The 18,422-nt window shown below is 42.0% G+C and overlaps 2 protein-coding genes across 2 annotated transcripts in view; both read left to right on the top strand.

Moving 5' to 3' along the window:
- The window catches only part of fhad1 (forkhead-associated (FHA) phosphopeptide binding domain 1), a 35,963-nt gene extending 32,496 nt beyond the window's left edge, over nucleotides 1-3,467 (top strand). Inside the window, exon 28 of the mRNA XM_036988138.1 lies at nucleotides 513-3,467. Within this exon, the coding sequence (XP_036844033.1) occupies nucleotides 513-686 (174 nt within the window). The 3' untranslated portion in view covers nucleotides 687-3,467. The remainder of the gene's footprint in view (nucleotides 1-512) is intronic.
- Nucleotides 3,468-7,914: 4,447 nt separating this feature from the next.
- efhd2 (EF-hand domain family, member D2) overlaps nucleotides 7,915-18,422 on the top strand; it is a 29,099-nt gene continuing 18,591 nt past the window's right edge. Inside the window, exon 1 of the mRNA XM_021615896.2 lies at nucleotides 7,915-8,494. Coding sequence (XP_021471571.1) covers nucleotides 8,199-8,494 — 296 coding nt within the window. The 5' untranslated portion in view covers nucleotides 7,915-8,198. The remainder of the gene's footprint in view (nucleotides 8,495-18,422) is intronic.

Below are 18,422 nucleotides of genomic sequence, written 5' to 3'. Positions count from 1 at the left end.
CACACCCCCGCAGCCCCCGTTATCAGCTTTAAAACTGCAACATTTTCTCTCAGCCTGAGGGCAAAATGTATAGAATATCAATAAATTATCTTTAAAACTGCTACATTTTCTCTCAGCCTCATGGCAAAATGTATAGAATAGCAGGAGATTAGCTACAAAACTGCACATTTTTCTCTCTGCTTGCGTGTTACTGCACGCCCGCACACACATAACACACACACACACACAAACACACACTACCATTGCAGCCCCCAGAAGTGTTAATTATAGCGGCTAATGCTAATAAGGAGGGAGGCTAGTTCAGAGTATCTGATATGGTTGGATTGGAGAAATCAGTAGGGTGGAAACCATACCTTCACTTATCCAATCAGATGAATGGTTACCTCAAGGAAGAGGGGAACGGAGGCTACATTTTGAAGATATTCCAACAGGGCCACTGTCTTCCTCTGCCAAAAACACATTTCCATGGACTGTATAGAAAATGTATAATTAAGTACTCTTCTTCTGAACAGGCGACAGCGAAGACATCCAGCCTGCTGGAGAGACTGAAGAAGAGGGAGTACGAGGTGGAGACCCTGAAGAGGCAGCTGGGGAAGAAGGAGTTTGGCAAGATGGCCTCCAAGCTGGAGCTGGCCATTGTACAGCAGCAGCCTCAACAGGCCCCACCACTGACAGAGCCCTCCTAATGTACTGTAATCCTGCCCTACACTGGAGTGACTGGACACCAGGGGCAAGGAGACCGGCTCAAGGGTCCTTTTGACTTGAACAGCGGAGGACACTCATTACTACGAGACTAGTGAAAACTGCTAGTGTGCGTCACACCAAAGAATTAGAAATATAGCACAGCAGGTCTACTAGAACTCACCTTCCCATTCAAGTCAGTGTCAGTCTATTTCATTGCTTCATGCGTACTATACCGCTGCTTCTGGCCATGAGGAAGTTTCTGCTGGTGGCTGTATACTACCACACATCAGAGCCATTTGTTCTATATACTGTATAGCTCTGCACCGCATCGTAATGAGTGAATGCCCCTATAGAGATGATGGAATAGTCAATGCATGAGCATGTGGGTGCTAATGATGTGTGTTTCAAAGGCAGCTTTTCTCAGCTTCCCTCTGAGCTTTGAATGTAAAAAGTCTGTCGGGCTATATCTGCCACAGCTATATTATTTTAGCCGGAACACTTCACCGCTCTTGTTCATCCATTCACCACGGAAAATGAGGCCGTCTTTATGCACAACAATACAAATGCGTTCCTCTGCAGACATTTCTGCCGATACAGTATAATATTTTGGTTGACACGTCATTGCAATATCTCAGCAATAAAAAAAAAATGGCCAAGGCGTCCATTTGAGCAGCTATTTCGGGAGTGTGAGTGCTACACTAATGACTGGAATATGCCCCTGAACCGCAGATACAAAGAAAAAAGGAGTCTGTTATTCCTCCTATCTGCAGTAGACCTCCTCCCCCACTCACGCCCTCCTCGCTATGCCTCGAGGTTGTTGTGGTCCGTTATCGCAGTGGGCAGAGAGAAAAGCTGATTCATTTATTCATCATCAGAGCCTTTTCTTGCTCACAGCAGCACACACCGTCACAGTCACGTGAGCATAGGATGAGAGAGAGTGGTTTGTGTTGTATGTGTATGTGGGAAGGTGTGAAAGGGTCAAGCGTGAGCGAGCATGCGCATCAGTGTGTTGTTTTGAGTGCGTGTTTGTGACGTGTGGCAGTGTTCATGACGTGTGTGAGTGTGTAGGCCTATGTGTGAGTCTGTCTCGGTTTGTGCATGTGCAAAATCTATTATTCAGGATATTAATCCTCCATTGTTCTACATAAAGCAGATGCCACAGATAATAGAGCCAGTACATGGTTTGGTTTCTCTTTCTATTTGTTTGACTCAATTCCCATAAGGCAAGGTTCCCAAACTGGCAGCCTACCAAGTGATTTTATTTGGCCCCCCAAGTTTTCTCAGCAATAAAAAAAAAAAAAAGGTTTATAATTATAATTTTTTTAAATTTAATTGTTAGACATTTAAGACTGTAAAAACACCAGCAAATCAGCTCAAAGTCATTTTAATTTTGGAAATCTGTTCCAAAGTAATCTCACGCATAATGGAGAAATATATGTGATCGTATACAAATATAGGTTTGAAATGATTATGCTTTTGTGAAATATGATATCTGTTTGGGTTTTTTTGCGATCAATTTGCAGTCTACAAATAATTTCTATTATTATTTCAAATTATTATGTTCTGGGCCCCTGACCGTCTGCTCGAGAAAATATTGTCCCGCAGCTGAATCTAGTTGATGATCCCTGTCGTAAGAGATAATGAGGGCTACTCCTAAAAAAGCTTCTTGTCTTCCTCACTCACTGACCCAGATATGGTATTTTAGTGCATACAAGCAGATGGTACAATTTTTTGATGGTACAATGTTTCTTTGTTGCCTCCAGGCAAAAGGCTGCATCAGTCTGTCATCATTGCTCCTCTCTGATGTTTGCTATGGTCTACCTTCCTCTATGGCCATGTGCATCAGTATAACTTCACCCCAATGCATTACTAGTTGTTTCGGTGTCTTTCAAACATGTTTGTCACTCTATGCACTTTTGTTTTTATTGTCTGGACCATCACAGACAAACCACTGATTCATCTCCAGACGCCATTATAGTTTGTCTGCTTTCATTAATCAGGATCAATTATGTCTGTTTTTAACATGAGCATGTCACTCACTGGCATTGGTATGCCTTTGATTTCAGCTGGCAGTCCACAGCGCTGTGTTGAGTTGTAGCTAATTATATGTGTTGACCTCAGCAATTACTGCTCCTCCTCAGTCAGCCCCTTCTGAGTGGACACAACCAGCTAATTGGCACTGTGCAGATTCCAGCGTGTTCCTTAAAGGCAGAATCTGGGATATTTCCTGCTGTTCAATGGTAAAGTCAATTCATGATCTTGTTCTTGAGGAATATAACTTAAACATTTTATGGCCTGTTTAGTCCTAACATTCGTAGCTGCGCCGATGAAGTTGGCAGTGGTTACATTTCTCCAGCTCCCATCCCTCAGCTGTTTGGGCTGAAACTTAACACCAGATTTTGGCTTTCATCTTTTTATAATCAGCAGAGTGCCCCTGGTTCGCACCATTGCCTTCGGAAACCGCTAGCTCAGCCACAGTCTCAGTGGCTTCCATTAGCAATGCTGAGTCAAGCTTGACCTCTCCTCACTGCTCATTTACTTAAAGACTATTCTGTTTTGTTTTATTATAATGTAAGCTATCGGTGTTGAGATTCATTCACACAGAGTTTGTAAAAGCATTGAGGTTCAGTTGACCTACATCTGACAGTATAAATAAGTATACATATGACAGTATTTTCTGATAAGCAGCCACTTCCACAATATATTATTACACTGAACAAAAATATACATGCAACATGTAAAGTGTTGGTCCCATGTTTCATGAGCTGAAATAAAATGTATTTGTTTACATCCCTGTTAGTGAGAATTTCCCCTTTGCCAAGATAATCCATCCACCTGACAGGTGTGGCATATCAAGAAGCTGCCACAGATGTCGCAAGTTTTGAGGGAGTGTGCAATTGTCATGTTGACTGCAGGTATGTCCATCAGAGCTGTTGCCAGAGAACTGAATGTTCATTTCTCTACCATAAGCCGCATCCAACATCATTTTAGAGAATTTGGCAGTACGTCCCGCCAGCCTCGCAACCACAGACCACGTGTGACCACTCCAGCCCAGGACCTCCACATCTGGTTGCTTTGGGATTGTCTGAGACCAGCCACCCGGACAGCTAATGAAACTGTGGATTTGCACAACCAAAGAATTTCTGCATAAACTCTCAGGGAAGCTCATTGCGTGCTCATTGTCCTCACCAGGGACAGCAGTTTGACGTCGTAACTGACTTCAGTGGGAAAATGCTCACCTTCAATGGCCACTGACACACTAGAAAAGTGTGCTCTTCACGGATGAATCCCAGTTTCAACTGTACTGGGCAGATGGCAGACAGTGTGTCGTGTGGGTGAGCGATTTGCTGATGTCAACGATGTGAACAGAGAGCCCCGTGGTGGCGGTGGGGTTATGGTATGGGCAGGCATAAGCTACGGGCAACGAACACAATTGCATTTTATCGATGGCAATATGAATGCACAGAGATACCGTGACGAGATCCTGAGGCCTATTGTCGTGCCAGTCATCCGATGCCATCACCACATGTTTTAGCATGATAATACATGGCCCCATGTCGCAACAATCAGTATCAGAATTCCTGGAAGCTGAAAATGTCCCAGTTCTTCCATGACTTGCATACTCACCAGACATGTCAACCATTGAGCGTGTATGAAGGCGTGTTCCAGTTAACGCCAATATCCAGCAACTTCGCACAGCATTGAAGACAAGTGGGGAAGCATTCCAAAGGCCAAAATCAACAGCCAGATCAACTCTATGCTAAAAAGACGTCTGCTGCTTGAGGCAAATGGTGGTCACCCCAGATACTGACTGGTTTTCTGATCCACGCCCCTATCTTTTTTTTAAGTATCTATGACCAACAGATGCATATTTGTATTCCCAGTCATGTGAAATCCATAAATTAGAGCCTAATTTATTTATTTCAATTGATTGATTTCCTTATATGAACTGTAACTCAGTAAAATCTTTGAAATGATTTAGTGTTGCATTTATATATTTGTTCAGTGTAAAAAGGTACAACATTTAACCCCTTCCATCACAAAAAGGTTCCGGTTTGAACCTTTACACAGGGATTCCTCAAATAACCTTTTTGAATCGGAAAGGTTGCCTCTGTGTGGCAATTTTTAGAACCCCAAAAATGTTCTTCCAGGCTTCTTTACTTCTAAGAGTATAATGTACTCTGCAGAAAATAATCTCCTACATTCATTTGTTTGAACATGTTGCTCCTCTGTGCCTTGATATTATTGATTTTGGGGAGTGCCAGTGCAGTGTTGTTGGACATGAGGAATGGAAAAGGCTTTGTTAGACGAAAGATATAGGAACATGCACAGCCTGTTGTGTTCATTAATCACTGTTTGAAATAAAAGAAGGTTTGTTATTGCACTGGGTCATGGAGAATACAGTATGCATACTAGATTTGCTTGTGGTACTTGGATCCATTTTTTAATTCAGTTGATTTATGATTATCGTTTTTCCATTTAGTATCACTATTATTATTGCAATGTATTGATAGTATTCATCCCTGTTTGCTTAATCAGTACTTATACTTGTTTGTTCATCTATTTGTGGTGCACTTAGAGATTGTTGAAATGACAATCACTGTCATATGATTAAATATGTTATAAGCTGTTACTAAGTTGTTACATTTCAAGACTTCCTTGCTTTTTTGTCATAATGGCTAAATTCCTTTTTCATCCGACAGTGATTTTGATACCATGGTATTGAGAGCTTTGATCTTTCCTCCCATCTCCCTTTCCTCTGTCGGATATCCTCTCTATTTCTTGCTGCATTGCATTAGTTGAAACAAAGACTGTTCTCAGGGCAGGTTGTAGCATACTGTATGTTTGAGTCGAGTCAGGGAAAATTTTAGCATTTTATCTAGCCTTAATCTTTTTCTTAACCTAATTCTCCTAACCTGCCACGTTAATTCTCCTAACCTGCTGTGTAAGTTATCCTAACCTGCTACAAAAAGTAACCTGTGCTAGTCAAAACCGGCAGTCCTGCCCTGAGAACAGTCTTGGTTTCCACTAATGCGATACAGCTCTATTTTCTCCCGTCTCGCTCCATATATGGTGTGACTCAGGTAGAGTGGGTGTTGCTGGCTGAGGCAGCCCCTCCTTCATAGATTCAGAGAAGCCAAGCCTCCCATGCGTGAGTCATAGCACATGACTCAGGGTGCGTTCCTCTGCTCAGTCGTGGCTGACGCCTGACAGATCTTAAAATACCTATCCAGACATTGTATCAGCTGACCACATCAAATGTTATAGCAATCTGACAGTTGACGACACAGTTGATGAAGTGGCATGCAACCATTGGTTGATGGATGCAACGTCTGAGCAGGAGAACACGACCTCAGTTTGCTTATGGGTTTCAATTAGTTACCTGCACAAAACACCACATCTGCTGATCTATTAAAATGTGTAATTCCACTTGTGAGCACAAATGTAGACCATATTTTCTGTGTACAGAGCTACTGAATGGCAGATCTAGGCTATTATTTGAAAGGATCAGGAGGAAGTAATTGAGTCATTTAAATATGCTTGGCAGACAGAGATTGGACTATAAACCTCAAAGACAGATTTACAATACCTCCCACATGTTGTCAGTGCAGCTAACTCTTTAATCTGTTACTATGTTGTAGCGAATTCAGGGGTAGCTCTGACTGGGACTCAAACCTGGGTCCATCAATTGTCAAGCCAACACCTTAACCATTACGCCATCAGGTAGGAATTGCTTAATGAGGTCGCTAGATGTTGTGTTAAGGTCGCTGCAATATTATAATACAGTTTAATACACAGTACAATTATGCCAGTTTAGATCCATTTAAAATCTACAAATGTTGTGCACAAATTTGTTTACATCCCTGTTAGTGAGCATTTCTCCTTTGCCGAGAAAATCCATCCACCTGACTGGTGTGGCATATCAAGAAGCTGATTAAACAGCATGACAATTAAACAGGTGCACCTTGTGCTGTGGACAATAAAAGGCATTTCTAAAATGTGCCGTTTTGTCACACAACACAATGCCACAGCTTTCTCAAGTTTTGAGGGAGAGTGCAATTAGCATGTTGACTGCAGGAATGTCCACGAGATCTTTTGCCAGAGAATTGAATGTTAATTTCTCTACAGTAAACTGCCTCCTACGTTGTTGTAGAGAATTTGGCAGTACATCCAACTGGCCTCACAACCGTAGACCACGTGTAACCACAATCATTCTGATTGGCTGTGCCTGGTGTAACGGATGTGAAACGGCTAGCCTAGTTAGCGGTGGTGCGCGCTAAATAGCGTTTCAATCGGTGACGTCACTTGCTCTGAGACCTTGAAGTAGTAGTTCCCCTTGCTCTGCAAGGGCCAAGGCTTTTGTGGAGCGATGGGTAACAATGCTTCGTGGGTGACTGTTGTTGATGTGTGCAGAGGATCCCTGGTTCGCGCGAGGGGACGGTCTAAAGTTATACTGTTACACTGGCTCCTCAGTGGGTGAGCCTATGCCCTCACAGGCCCATCTATGGCTGCGCCCCAGCCCAGTCAGGTGAATTCCATAGATTAGGACCTATTTAATTTATTTCAATAGACTGATTTCCTTATATGAACTGTAACTCAGTCAAATTGTTGAATATATTGCATGTTACATTTAGATTTTTGTTTAGTATTTCAAGAGTGTAGCGTTGAACGTTTATGGGCAGAGAGTTTTGTATACTACTAAAAGTGAGTGTATTCAAACTAAGTGATCATTTTGGCTGGCCATTTATGAATAGAGTAGGCAGAGTAGAGTAATTGTTGTGATTCCATGACACAATTCAAATGTATAACCTATATAACCTGCATGTAAAACGTCTGACAAAGTTCCCATATTAAACACCTGTGTGGGGCAGGTATAACTTCATTTAGGACACACTTTGTGAGTAAAGTAGGTGGTCTGAAGTGAACCATTCTGTATCTGCCTGACACAAAATATTTTTATTGTAAAGGATGGGGATATGGTCTTAATCCAATGCGTGGACTATATTTATATTTTTTGGGGTCATGGAATTTTATTTGTTGGTGCGCAGTCATCATAGCACACTGTGGCAAAAAGGTGAAAACCCCTGTGAACGGTAAAGAGCTTTTGACACATATGTCAGGAATATGCAATAAATGTGCTATAATCTACGTTTGGTGACGTTGGAAATTCTTGTCATGCGTCCCTTTAAAAGGCGTGGTGACGGGATTGAAAGCCAACCTACGTAGTTGGCTGTCAGCGTACTTCAGTGGATATATTCACTCGATTGCGATATTCGTGCGCCTCGCTGACGTTGTACAATCGTGCACTGTCCTTGCTTGCTGAAAGAGGATTCTGATATTTTCCAGGGTAATTAGCATTCCAGAATCATTCCGACTGTCTACACAGGAGTAAACACGCAGGAGACAGGCGCATGCCTATGGACCGCAGATATTGCCGTGGTGTATGCGCTCTCGGTGTCTCATCTGTTTTGTAGTTAACGTTAGATACAGCAGCGTTTGAAACACACATTAAAATGGCCACAGACGAGCTGTCGTCAAAGCTCAGCCGTCGGCTGCAGATAGAAGACGGTGCCGAGGAACCGGTGGCCGTTGATGAGGGTGGTCAGGGACATGAAAACGGAGCGGGTGAGGAGAAAGCAGCCACAGCGAACGCAGACTCTGAGTTGGGCGCTAAACTCATGCGGCGGGGGGAGTTGAACGACGGAGTGGGTGAACACCATCAGCCGAGCATGAAGGTCTTCAACCCCTACACTGAGTTCAAGGAATTCTCCAGGAAACAAATCAAAGATATGGAGAAAATGTTCAAACAGTGAGTTCATGTTGTCAAAATATCAGCATTACTTAATTTTTTCTTCATTTTACAACCTGCCCTAGAATTTCAAACGACTAGCTCGGGGATGGGCTTCTCCAGTCTTTGGGGGGCAGAGTGGTGTCACACTCAGGCTCCCGAGGACTGAAGTTGCCCATCCCTTGACTAACTAGTTGGCTTTGGTTTAGTAGCATGTCAGAAGTGCAGTGTCTCAAACTCGGTTATTTTCCCAATCAGGTATGAGGTGTTGATTGACACTTGTTGAGCAATGCACTGTTCAATTGATAATTCCCCTTGAATGTCTTTATTTAATGTAATCAAATTTGATTGGTTCACAAGATAACCTCCTATATTTAACCAACTCTAGAACAGCTCAAGCTATGATTCTCTGAACAAGTGTATGTGATCAAGTTTTTCATGAATTCATAGAGCTGTGTCAGTGCTGCCCCACCCATTCTCTCTCACTCTCTCTCCACTCCAATTTGTGAGTGTTGTAGCATGACAGCCTAAACCCATAGTATAGGATGGCATTGTGATGGTATCAGTATTTTTCATGCTAACTAATTTAGTCTCAACTATCAGCATACTTTGGTTCATGCATGTACTTTAGTGTGAAAAACCTGTATAAATATGCCATCTGAAACCTTTTTATCAGACCAATGTACACCATAACTTTGTACATGATCATATACATGCCTTTTATGATACAAGGTTACTGATGCACTTATACTATACCTCTTATGTCACAAGTGTAAGTAAGGGATTGCCACAGAGCACTATGGAGCTGACAAACATGCAGTCCTTCCCCTCAGCACTGTTGCACTGGGTACTGTTGTGGCCGCGCCAATTATGTCTGACTAATTCCAATAGAAAACCACACAAATGTCCTACCGGGAGTTGAAAGCTGAAATGGGGGAGGGCGGGCTAGGGGGATTTTGGTTAAAGCCATTCTGGGGTTGGTGCCCAAAGTCCCTTGTTCAGGCGAAGGTTCCCACTTCCCAGTGCCAACCCGATGACAGATTGTCCTTTACAAAGACTAGGGAGTCTGGGAGAGGGATTGCTGGTGCACTGGTCAGGGGGAACTTTGGGAGAGGAACTGTCCCACACTACTTAGTTCTGCTTCCCCATGGCCACACCAACAACAGTCCCTTTGTTAAATGAGCAGCGATGAATGAAGAACTCATTCCAAGAATAGAACTTGGTCAAGAGATATGTGAGTGTCAGATCGGACCTGAAATATCGGTCTCATCACTGAATGCTGCCACTCCTGCCTTTTGACATGATTACAAATTGATTATCCCAGGAATCTGTATTAGGCCTATTGTGGAAAATACAGTGGACTGGACCATGGGCAATTCCACAGGAACGGAATTACACTAAGACTTTGTTTCACATTTCAATTTATGCCAAACATGGTTTGTTCAAAGTTTTTAACAAACCATACACCGATATGCAGAAGTCTACTCTGCACAAATACCACCGAAATTTTACTAAAACCCATTTACTTGAGGAACAGTGCAGAATCAGAGTTTGGTAACAGAATGACAGTAAAATGTCCCTCAGTTTGTGGACACTTTTTTTTTTTTTTCAAAAAACTCTTAAATATCTACTCGGAATTAAGATTTAAAAATATGTCTGCAGACAGAATGGGGTGTCAGCTATTATGACACCTTGACTTAATGACGGCAACATAATAACATGAGTCAGAAATGCATTCTCTTCATGGCGATGTATCCTGAATAGGTACACAAAGGTAGAAACATGTAATATCCTCCTTTGCATGTTTGGGTATTATTCTACTGTTATTCTAATGAGCCCTGCCCCCAAAACAAGATCAAATTTGGTTGCTCCGGAATGGACCAAATCTGTACCAATCAGAGACATCTGTTTTACAAGTGTGGGTGTCACAGTACAGCCCAGTAGAGCGCAGTAATGAAACGTAGCGTGGAGTATATTACTTTATACTGTACTCTACTCATCTGAACTATACTCTACTTTTTTTTCCCTGTACAGTACTCTACTGTGGTTTGTGACTACTATGAATTCCTAAACGATATGATCCGTGAAAACACAAACTAAATGCTAGGTCTTCCTTTTACTTGTTAATTCTGTGAACTTTTGTAACCCTCCCTCATGAGGGAGAGAAATTGTCGATTTTTGGTAACAGAATGACGAGACACTAGGCAATATTTCTTAAACTTACAGAAGGCAAATAATTTCCCCCGAATGAAATGTTTATTAGTTGGAAGGGTTTAAATTCTAATGCCTTAAGACTTTTTCTTGTAGGTGTTATCAAGACCCCTTTTCCATGTTTTACCAGAAATCAAAGTTTTCCTTATTCCAAATATTTAGGATAAGAAATGGTTGAAACATGTTTAGATGCCTTAATAAAACATAAAGTAGCGTTAGCTTTCATTTGACATGATACTATAAACTTCACATTGGTGCTCATTGGTTCTTTAATATGGAAATTCCCTCATGCATAGTTGCCATGTTGCTTACTGCTGAATCAGCTAAACAAATTCACAGGTCTGTCAGTGGCATTAAGTTTTTATTCAAAACTTTTTAAAATAACTGTGTGTGAGGGTGGTTAAGCAGTGCTTGACCAGATCTGTCAGGACTTAACAGTTACAATGGCGCTGGGCCAGCACCTATTTGTTTACATTTCAGACACCATTGAATTGGTCTGTAAATCAAAACTAAAGTCTAAGAGACTCTGGATACTTAACAGCTATTTGCAAATTGAGCCCATAGCATTGCTACTGTACCTTATGGCTTGTCTGTATTTTAGACAGCAGAAGGAAATTGTATTACAGGGGACACAGTATGGGAATCCATAGGATAGCATGGGGTGCACACTCCCACTCAGTCCTGGCATCCTGCCCTGAGCACTTTTTTTTAACATTTTATTGAATTTTTTATTAAGAGGTCACACTTACGACTTTGATACTCAGTGTAGGCTACTCATTACGTACTCCATATTTTCAGTCCAATCAATGCAATGTCTACCTAATTCTTCTTATGTGCTCAATATGCGGTCACTGTCATTGGTTTCTATATACAGTACAGTAGGTTATATTCACCCTCAACTATGTTTTAAGCTTTGGCAACCCTATTTGGCTGCATTCCACTTCATTGTGCTTGACTTTAAAAGACTGATAAAACACTTGTACCTTTTTGATTATAACTTTAATAGGACCTTTTTGAAATATAAAGCTTTTAACACATCAACTCTGACTTCATTACACATGGTTACTATTTTGATAGTGCAGGAATTTACATTGTTGCCTCAAACATGGTGATGCCTGAACCAGAACGACATGCATGTCTTTGTTGCTTGGTAGTTACAATATCACATAGGCCTAACTATAGTGCAAGACCCTATTGAGAACCATTTTGTTGATTTGTCATCAGTCACTATTTCCAAGCCTTGTCTTGTGGTAGCCAAACAGCTGACATTTCAGATAGAAATAAACAGTCTGTTTTTCACTCCTTATTATGATCTGATTGACAATACACCTTTGATGGGATAAGGATAGTGTTAGGAATAGGAACATGTACAGTACCAGTCAAAAGTTTGAAAACCTACTCATTCCAGGGTTTTTCTTTATTTGTACTATTTTCTACATTGTAGAATAATAGTGACGATATCAGCTATGAAATAACACATATGTAATAAACAAATCAAAATGTATTTTAGATTCTTCAAAGTAGCCATCCTTTCCCTTGACAGTCTCTCCTTTGCCTTGATACTCTTGCATTCTCTCAACCAGCTTCATGAGTTAGTCACCTGGAATGCATTTCAATTAACAGGTGTGTTGTGACAAGGTAGGGGTGGTATACAGAAGATAGCCCTATTTGGTAAAAGACCAAGTCCATATTATGGTAAGAACAGCTCAAATAGGCATAGAGAAATGACAGTACATTACTTTAAGACATGAAGGTCAGCCAATCCAGAAACATTTGAAAGTTTTCACGTGCAGTCGCAAAAAACATCAAGCGATATGACGAAACTGGCTCTCATAAGGACCGCCACAGGAAAGAAAGAATCAGAGTTACCTCTGCTGCAGAGGATAAGTTAATTAGTTACCAGACCAAATAAATGTTTCACAGAGTTCCAACAGATAACAGATACATCAACTGTTCAGAGGAGACTGCGTGAATCAGGCCTTCATGGTCGAATTGCTGCAAAGAAACCACTACTAAAGGACACTAATAATAAGAGACTTGCTTGGGCCAAGAAACACGAGCCATGGACATTAGACTGGTGGAAATCTGTCCTTTGGTCTTGAGTCCAAATTGAGATTTTTGTTTCCAACCGGTGTGTCTTTGTGAGATGCAGAGTAGGTGAACCGATCTCCACGTGTGGTTCCCACCGTGAAGCATTGAGAAGGTGTGGGGGTGCTTTGCTGGTGACACTGCTGGTGATTTATTTAGAATTCAAGGCACACTTAACCAGCATGTCTACCACAGCATTCTGCAGCGATACACCGTCCCATCTGGTTTGGGCTTAGTCCCACTATCATTTGTTTTTCAACAAGACAATGACCCAACACACCTCCAGGCTGTGTAAGGGCTATTTGACCAAGGAGAGTGATTGAGTGCTGCATCAGATGACCTGGCCTCCACAATCACCAGACTTCAACCCAATTGAGATGGTTTGGGAGGAGTTGGACTGCAGAGTGATGGAAAACCAGCCAACAAGTGCTCAGCATATGTGGGAACTCCTTCAAGACTGTTGGAAAAGCATTCCAGGTGAAGCTGGTTGAGAGAATGTCAAGTGCGTGCAAAGCTGTCCTCAAGGCAAAGGTTAGCTACTTTGAAGAATCTCAAATATAAAATAACACTTTTTGGTTACTACATGATTCCATATGTGTTATTTCATAGTTTTGATGTTGTCACTATTATACCATGTAGAAAATTGTACAATTTAAAGAAACCTTTGAATGAGTAGGTGTGTCAACTTTTGACTGGTACTTTATATGCAACTCACGGCTTCAATTGAGTTCCTGTTTTTCTATATGGCCTACAGCTTTGTGTGGCAGGTGATTTTTTTTAAAAACATTTTTATAGCAGTTCTCCTTTCATGTCTGTCACGTAAAATGTCTTGGCAAATCCATGGTGGAGTTGGTGGGGTTGACACCTGCAATTATATTTCCCGTGCTTTTAAGTGTGACAACATAATTGGTATAATCCCGAAACACAATTAATATCCTTCGTTTTGAATCATATTCATTATTGACTCTCACTTGATGAATTAAAAAAAAAAAAAATGTTAAATTACATTTAATGTTTTATCAATGAGCCTCCAGGCTTTTACCTAATTGTGTTGTCAAGTAGGCAGTTTAACTGGCCTACAATACCAGTTCATTGTACAGGCACACATTGCATCGACCACAATGTTGCAAGGTATAGGCTTACATTTCCTTTTAGCCTACTACTGTTGGGCTAGCCTATGTTGCACCAATTCAATCTTGTTTCACAGTGATAATTACTTTGCTACCGCCCAGCAACCAATCCAGGTAATCGGCTACCAGTGAACAAAGTATAGCCAAACGGCACCGGACCAGCCTCAGAGACCCGGGGTCTGTTCAGATAGACATAACGTTAGCATACAGAATGTTCAGGTGGCAATGTATTGTGTAGAACATAAATTGTCAGAATAGTGAATCGTTTCAGCTCTGAAAGTATGTTTATATGAAACATTCAGAGTATTACACGTCCCTTAATACACCCCTGAGCTGCTGTTCTGTCCACATATCTGGTAGGGATTATGGAGGTGACGCTGGGCTGGTCGCTAGATTGATAGATGGTATTAAACCCCCTTCCCTGTCTAGCAGAGAGTAAGCAGATAACGATGGACAGACAGGAAAGACTGGCTGGCAGACGGTCTGTTTATACCAGTAGAGCAGCAAATGTACTGAAACAGTGGGTGGTATGGGTAGATCTGTCAGAATGCTGTAGCAATATACACGCATAGAAGGCACCGCTGAAAAGGGCACTGTACGATGAGTCATGCCTTTGTGGCCTCAGCAATGAGTAACAGAAGTTTTACTCTCTGTAGGCTGTAGCTCAATGTATTGTGCAAACCAAAAGATGAGGGTGTAGTTAGCTATCAAACCTCTGTAGCTTGATCTCAACTGGCTCACTGCCAGACCCTACAGGATTTGGCTAAAAACGAATAGCTTTCTACTTATTCACCTACAGGCCTTTTCCAGTGGGGAGCAATAGAACCCAAAGGCAACCTCTCAAGCCTGTCTACTTTTTTAAAAAGAAAATCAATTGACACATGACAGGCTGCTGTCAAATCAAAACAAATGCCTGAGGACGAAAGCTGCTTGCTTAATGATCCATTGCATTGGCATGTGATCACCATTTCATTTTGTGCCTCAGGACTCCATCATAAGCGTCAAGCTGGCGTTACCTTCTTGCTCGTCTAATAGGGTTTCGTCCTGTACCACCTGCTGTGGCCACATATGAGACAAGGGGAGCTTATTGTCTTTTCGGGGAGAGCCTGCTGGTTCTATTCCCCCGTAATGAAGTGGGGGGTTAACTCAATACTGTTTCATTATATTACCCCTTCACCAAATTCCCTCCCTACTCCATGTAGCTCATCTTCACTCACAGCCTACCTGAGGGGTATGCTATGATCAGATCTAGATCTACTCGGGGTTTTCTAAGGTTAGCCCGCTTCAGTTCTCTTCACATTCCTGCTCAGGCTTCATCGATGGTGACTATTGCTTGTCCGTACTACCGCTAACTCTAGCAGGCCTGTAACTGCTCGTACATGTCGCACGTGTCTAGTCGAATGCTGAACGCTGAGACAATTCTGAAAGTCAGTGCCACATTTCTATTTGTGCCCAAATCAAAATGATAAACATAATCTTACAAATTCAACAGACTATGGTGTGAAATAGGCTTGTTGAAGTGCCATCTTTGGTGTGCAATACACAAGCACCTTTTTCCCCCAGTCCTATCTTTTAAAAAAATTTAAATAAATTTTAAATAGTTGTATTAAATTTTACGTTGCGTGAAGTTTCAAATTACTAAATGTGTAATGTAGTAGGTTTTTGTAACATGACTGACAAACATTTAATTTAATAAAATATTTAATCTGTCTTCCTCAAGTTAAGGGGCTGATGTTGCGGTCTCTGCGATAGGGAGGGAATCTGATTTCATTGGTCCTCAACTCGCAGTTTAAACATTTCATTCAGGATAAATGGAGGATAAATGTTATCCCTGAGTTAGAACTAACCTGCTCCGGCAGCAGGCTAAAATATTCATTGCCATATAAGTTTACCTGGTTAAAAAGTGAGCCACTTTCATGGTACTGGTTATCCCGAGTTGAACTCTGAGTTGACCAAAGTTACCTTGCTAACTCCTCAAACCACGTACGTAGTATAGAGGGTTGTGTTCATTGGGCATCAAACTGAAAACTGACTGAAACGGGGAGGGACTACCAGGACTTTGTCGGTTCCATGCCATAATGAACACAACCCAGTTAGGGGGTTTGCTGGCAGGTTATTGGATTTAGGGTTAGGCTGCCCTGAAGTGCCACAGCCAGACTTCCATTGATGTTAAGGAGCACAGCGTTTGTCTGGCTAATGGGAGTTGAACTATATACCCTTTTTCAATCCGGAGGAGCAAAAAGTCTTAGGGATATAGGCCTATTTATTTTCAGTTCTTCTCCATGACCACTGTTTATTTTTATCCCTGACTCTTGCTTTACTTTTTAACATGGTAGTTAGTTCATGGCAGCATTGCATATTTTCTTTTTAAAAGCTGACCTCCCACTTATACACCATCACAGACTAATGGTGTAACCTGTCAACAGCAATGTAAACGCAATGGAGAGGGTTTGGTGGTTAGCCATTCCTATACCCCCCTCCGAGTGCCCTGCGAGAGAGGATGCGACTAAGTGCAATGCCCACAGCTCCTAACTGTCCTGCCCTGAACATCACAATACCATCCCACAGGCCAACGTTATTTACGCTTTCATAGCCCAGCACCATGCTAAAAATAACCACTCAGATAATGTCAATCTGTAACCACGTTGGGCTGATCCAATCGGTGTGCTTAACAGCATCACAATTAGTCACCTGGTCATTAATCCCCTGACATCCGGGGGAGAGGGGAGAGCCGGTAGTGGCGTTACCAGAGAGGAGTGTGCCATTCCCAGCGTATTACCCAAACACATTCTCCCTTGCCCTAAATGGATTGTCCCGTATCCGATTTCCAGCTGTGACATGGAACATCTGTCACCCAAGGGAACCGGAGCCAGAAACCTCTTTCTCGTACTGCCTTTTGACATTCATGGTGGCGATTCTGTATGAAACTCTAGGCAGAGGTTGACTATAAGAACAGGTGACGTGTCAGGTTCCCAACTCTAATCCCATCATTAGCCTTTTATGAAGTGGATGCCAAACTCACCTGGGACCAGTGCAGTGCTTACACCGCGCACACTGGATTAAACACACCGCAGTGATGCTCTTGAGTCCGTGCTATGAAGGCAACCCTATTATCGGTGTAGGAATGCCTTAATATTAACAGTTGGCTAATGATCAACCTCCCTCATTTGTTTTTAGCTTGGCTACTAAATCAAGGCTTGAAGTACGTCCATCTCACAGAGCCTTTAAGTAACCGTGTCCAAGGCCTAAACCATCTATTACCTGAGAGAACTGACCCTGGTCTTTTGAGAAATTATCCTATTTGGAGAGCGTGAGAGCTTTCGTTCTGTGCGCACGCTCTGGATCGATTTGGATCTCAAACCTATTATGCATTGACAGGGAATGGATGAAAAGGCCTAGTCAAAGACAAAAGAATAATGTAGCTAAATCAATATTGTATCGCCAGAGAAACAAATGTAAAAGTTAATCTTGAGCGTGACTCTTCCTCTTGGGTTGAACTGTCATAAATCTACAATTAGCCACTTCATGGATGTTTAAAAAAACAAAAAATAATAATAATCTTAGAATGATTTGCAACTACAGTAGTGTTTTCATTATGACTGCACTAATGTGGTCCATAGAGAACCCCATCTAAACAATACGTGAGGATATCTGGAGTACTACAAGTCTTCTCTCCACTCCAACCAAAAAAAAAGCCACTTGCTCTACTTCCCAGTTTGTTATCCAACTCAATTTCATCCGTCATGTCACACTAGAGAATGACTAAGCACTCTCTCATTTAACTCGATGCAGATGCTGCTGAAGAGTGGAGGCCAAAGCTAAACCGGGCTCTCCAGTTTCCCGTGACCCTGACCAAGCATACTATGACCGTCCCAGCTTGCATCTGGCCGGAAGTCCCACTTGACACTCGAAAGCGGGTCTCTGCGATATAGCAAACACTGACATTAAATCCCAGAACTTGATCACTTTCCTATTCCCTTGTTGAGTTCCCCTCTTTGTGGATCTTCTTAAAGAGCTGGCCAAGTGAAAGCAGTATGGCGAAAACCCCACTTGTCTTAGCTCGTCTTGTGCCGCAGCTACAGTAAATGTTTTGTGGATCATACCACGTCTTAATGCGCTTCATAATGTCATTGTGGAGGATGTGATGTTATGTGGAGCACTCAAGGCCTCACTGTTGTCATTTTGATCTCCTGGCCCAGTTGCCTCAGCCTGAGGGCTCTGGATACTGTATGAGACTTTCTTGGCATCCGCGGGCACCGCACAATGACGCAAATAAACCCTGTGTTTTGTTTTCATGAATTAAATACTCAATGAGAACTACTAGCATGCATTGTAATCTGGGCTGCCTGTCAGAAGAACCAGTCAAGTGATGTCATTGACATGTTATCAAGATGGCGGCACACTAGTCAGATTTTTATCAAATCACATTTTTAAAAAATCTGTTCATCTTTAAAACTGGTAGAAGCAATTGGGCCTGAACGTCGTGGGCATGGGGGTAGAGCTTGGACTTAAAAAGAATT

This window comes from Oncorhynchus mykiss, chromosome 9 (assembly GCF_013265735.2).
Source record: "Oncorhynchus mykiss isolate Arlee chromosome 9, USDA_OmykA_1.1, whole genome shotgun sequence".
Classification (NCBI taxonomy): domain Eukaryota; kingdom Metazoa; phylum Chordata; class Actinopteri; order Salmoniformes; family Salmonidae; genus Oncorhynchus; species Oncorhynchus mykiss.
The sequence above is the reverse complement of the archived record's forward strand: the minus strand, read 5'-3'. Positions and strand labels throughout refer to the sequence as shown.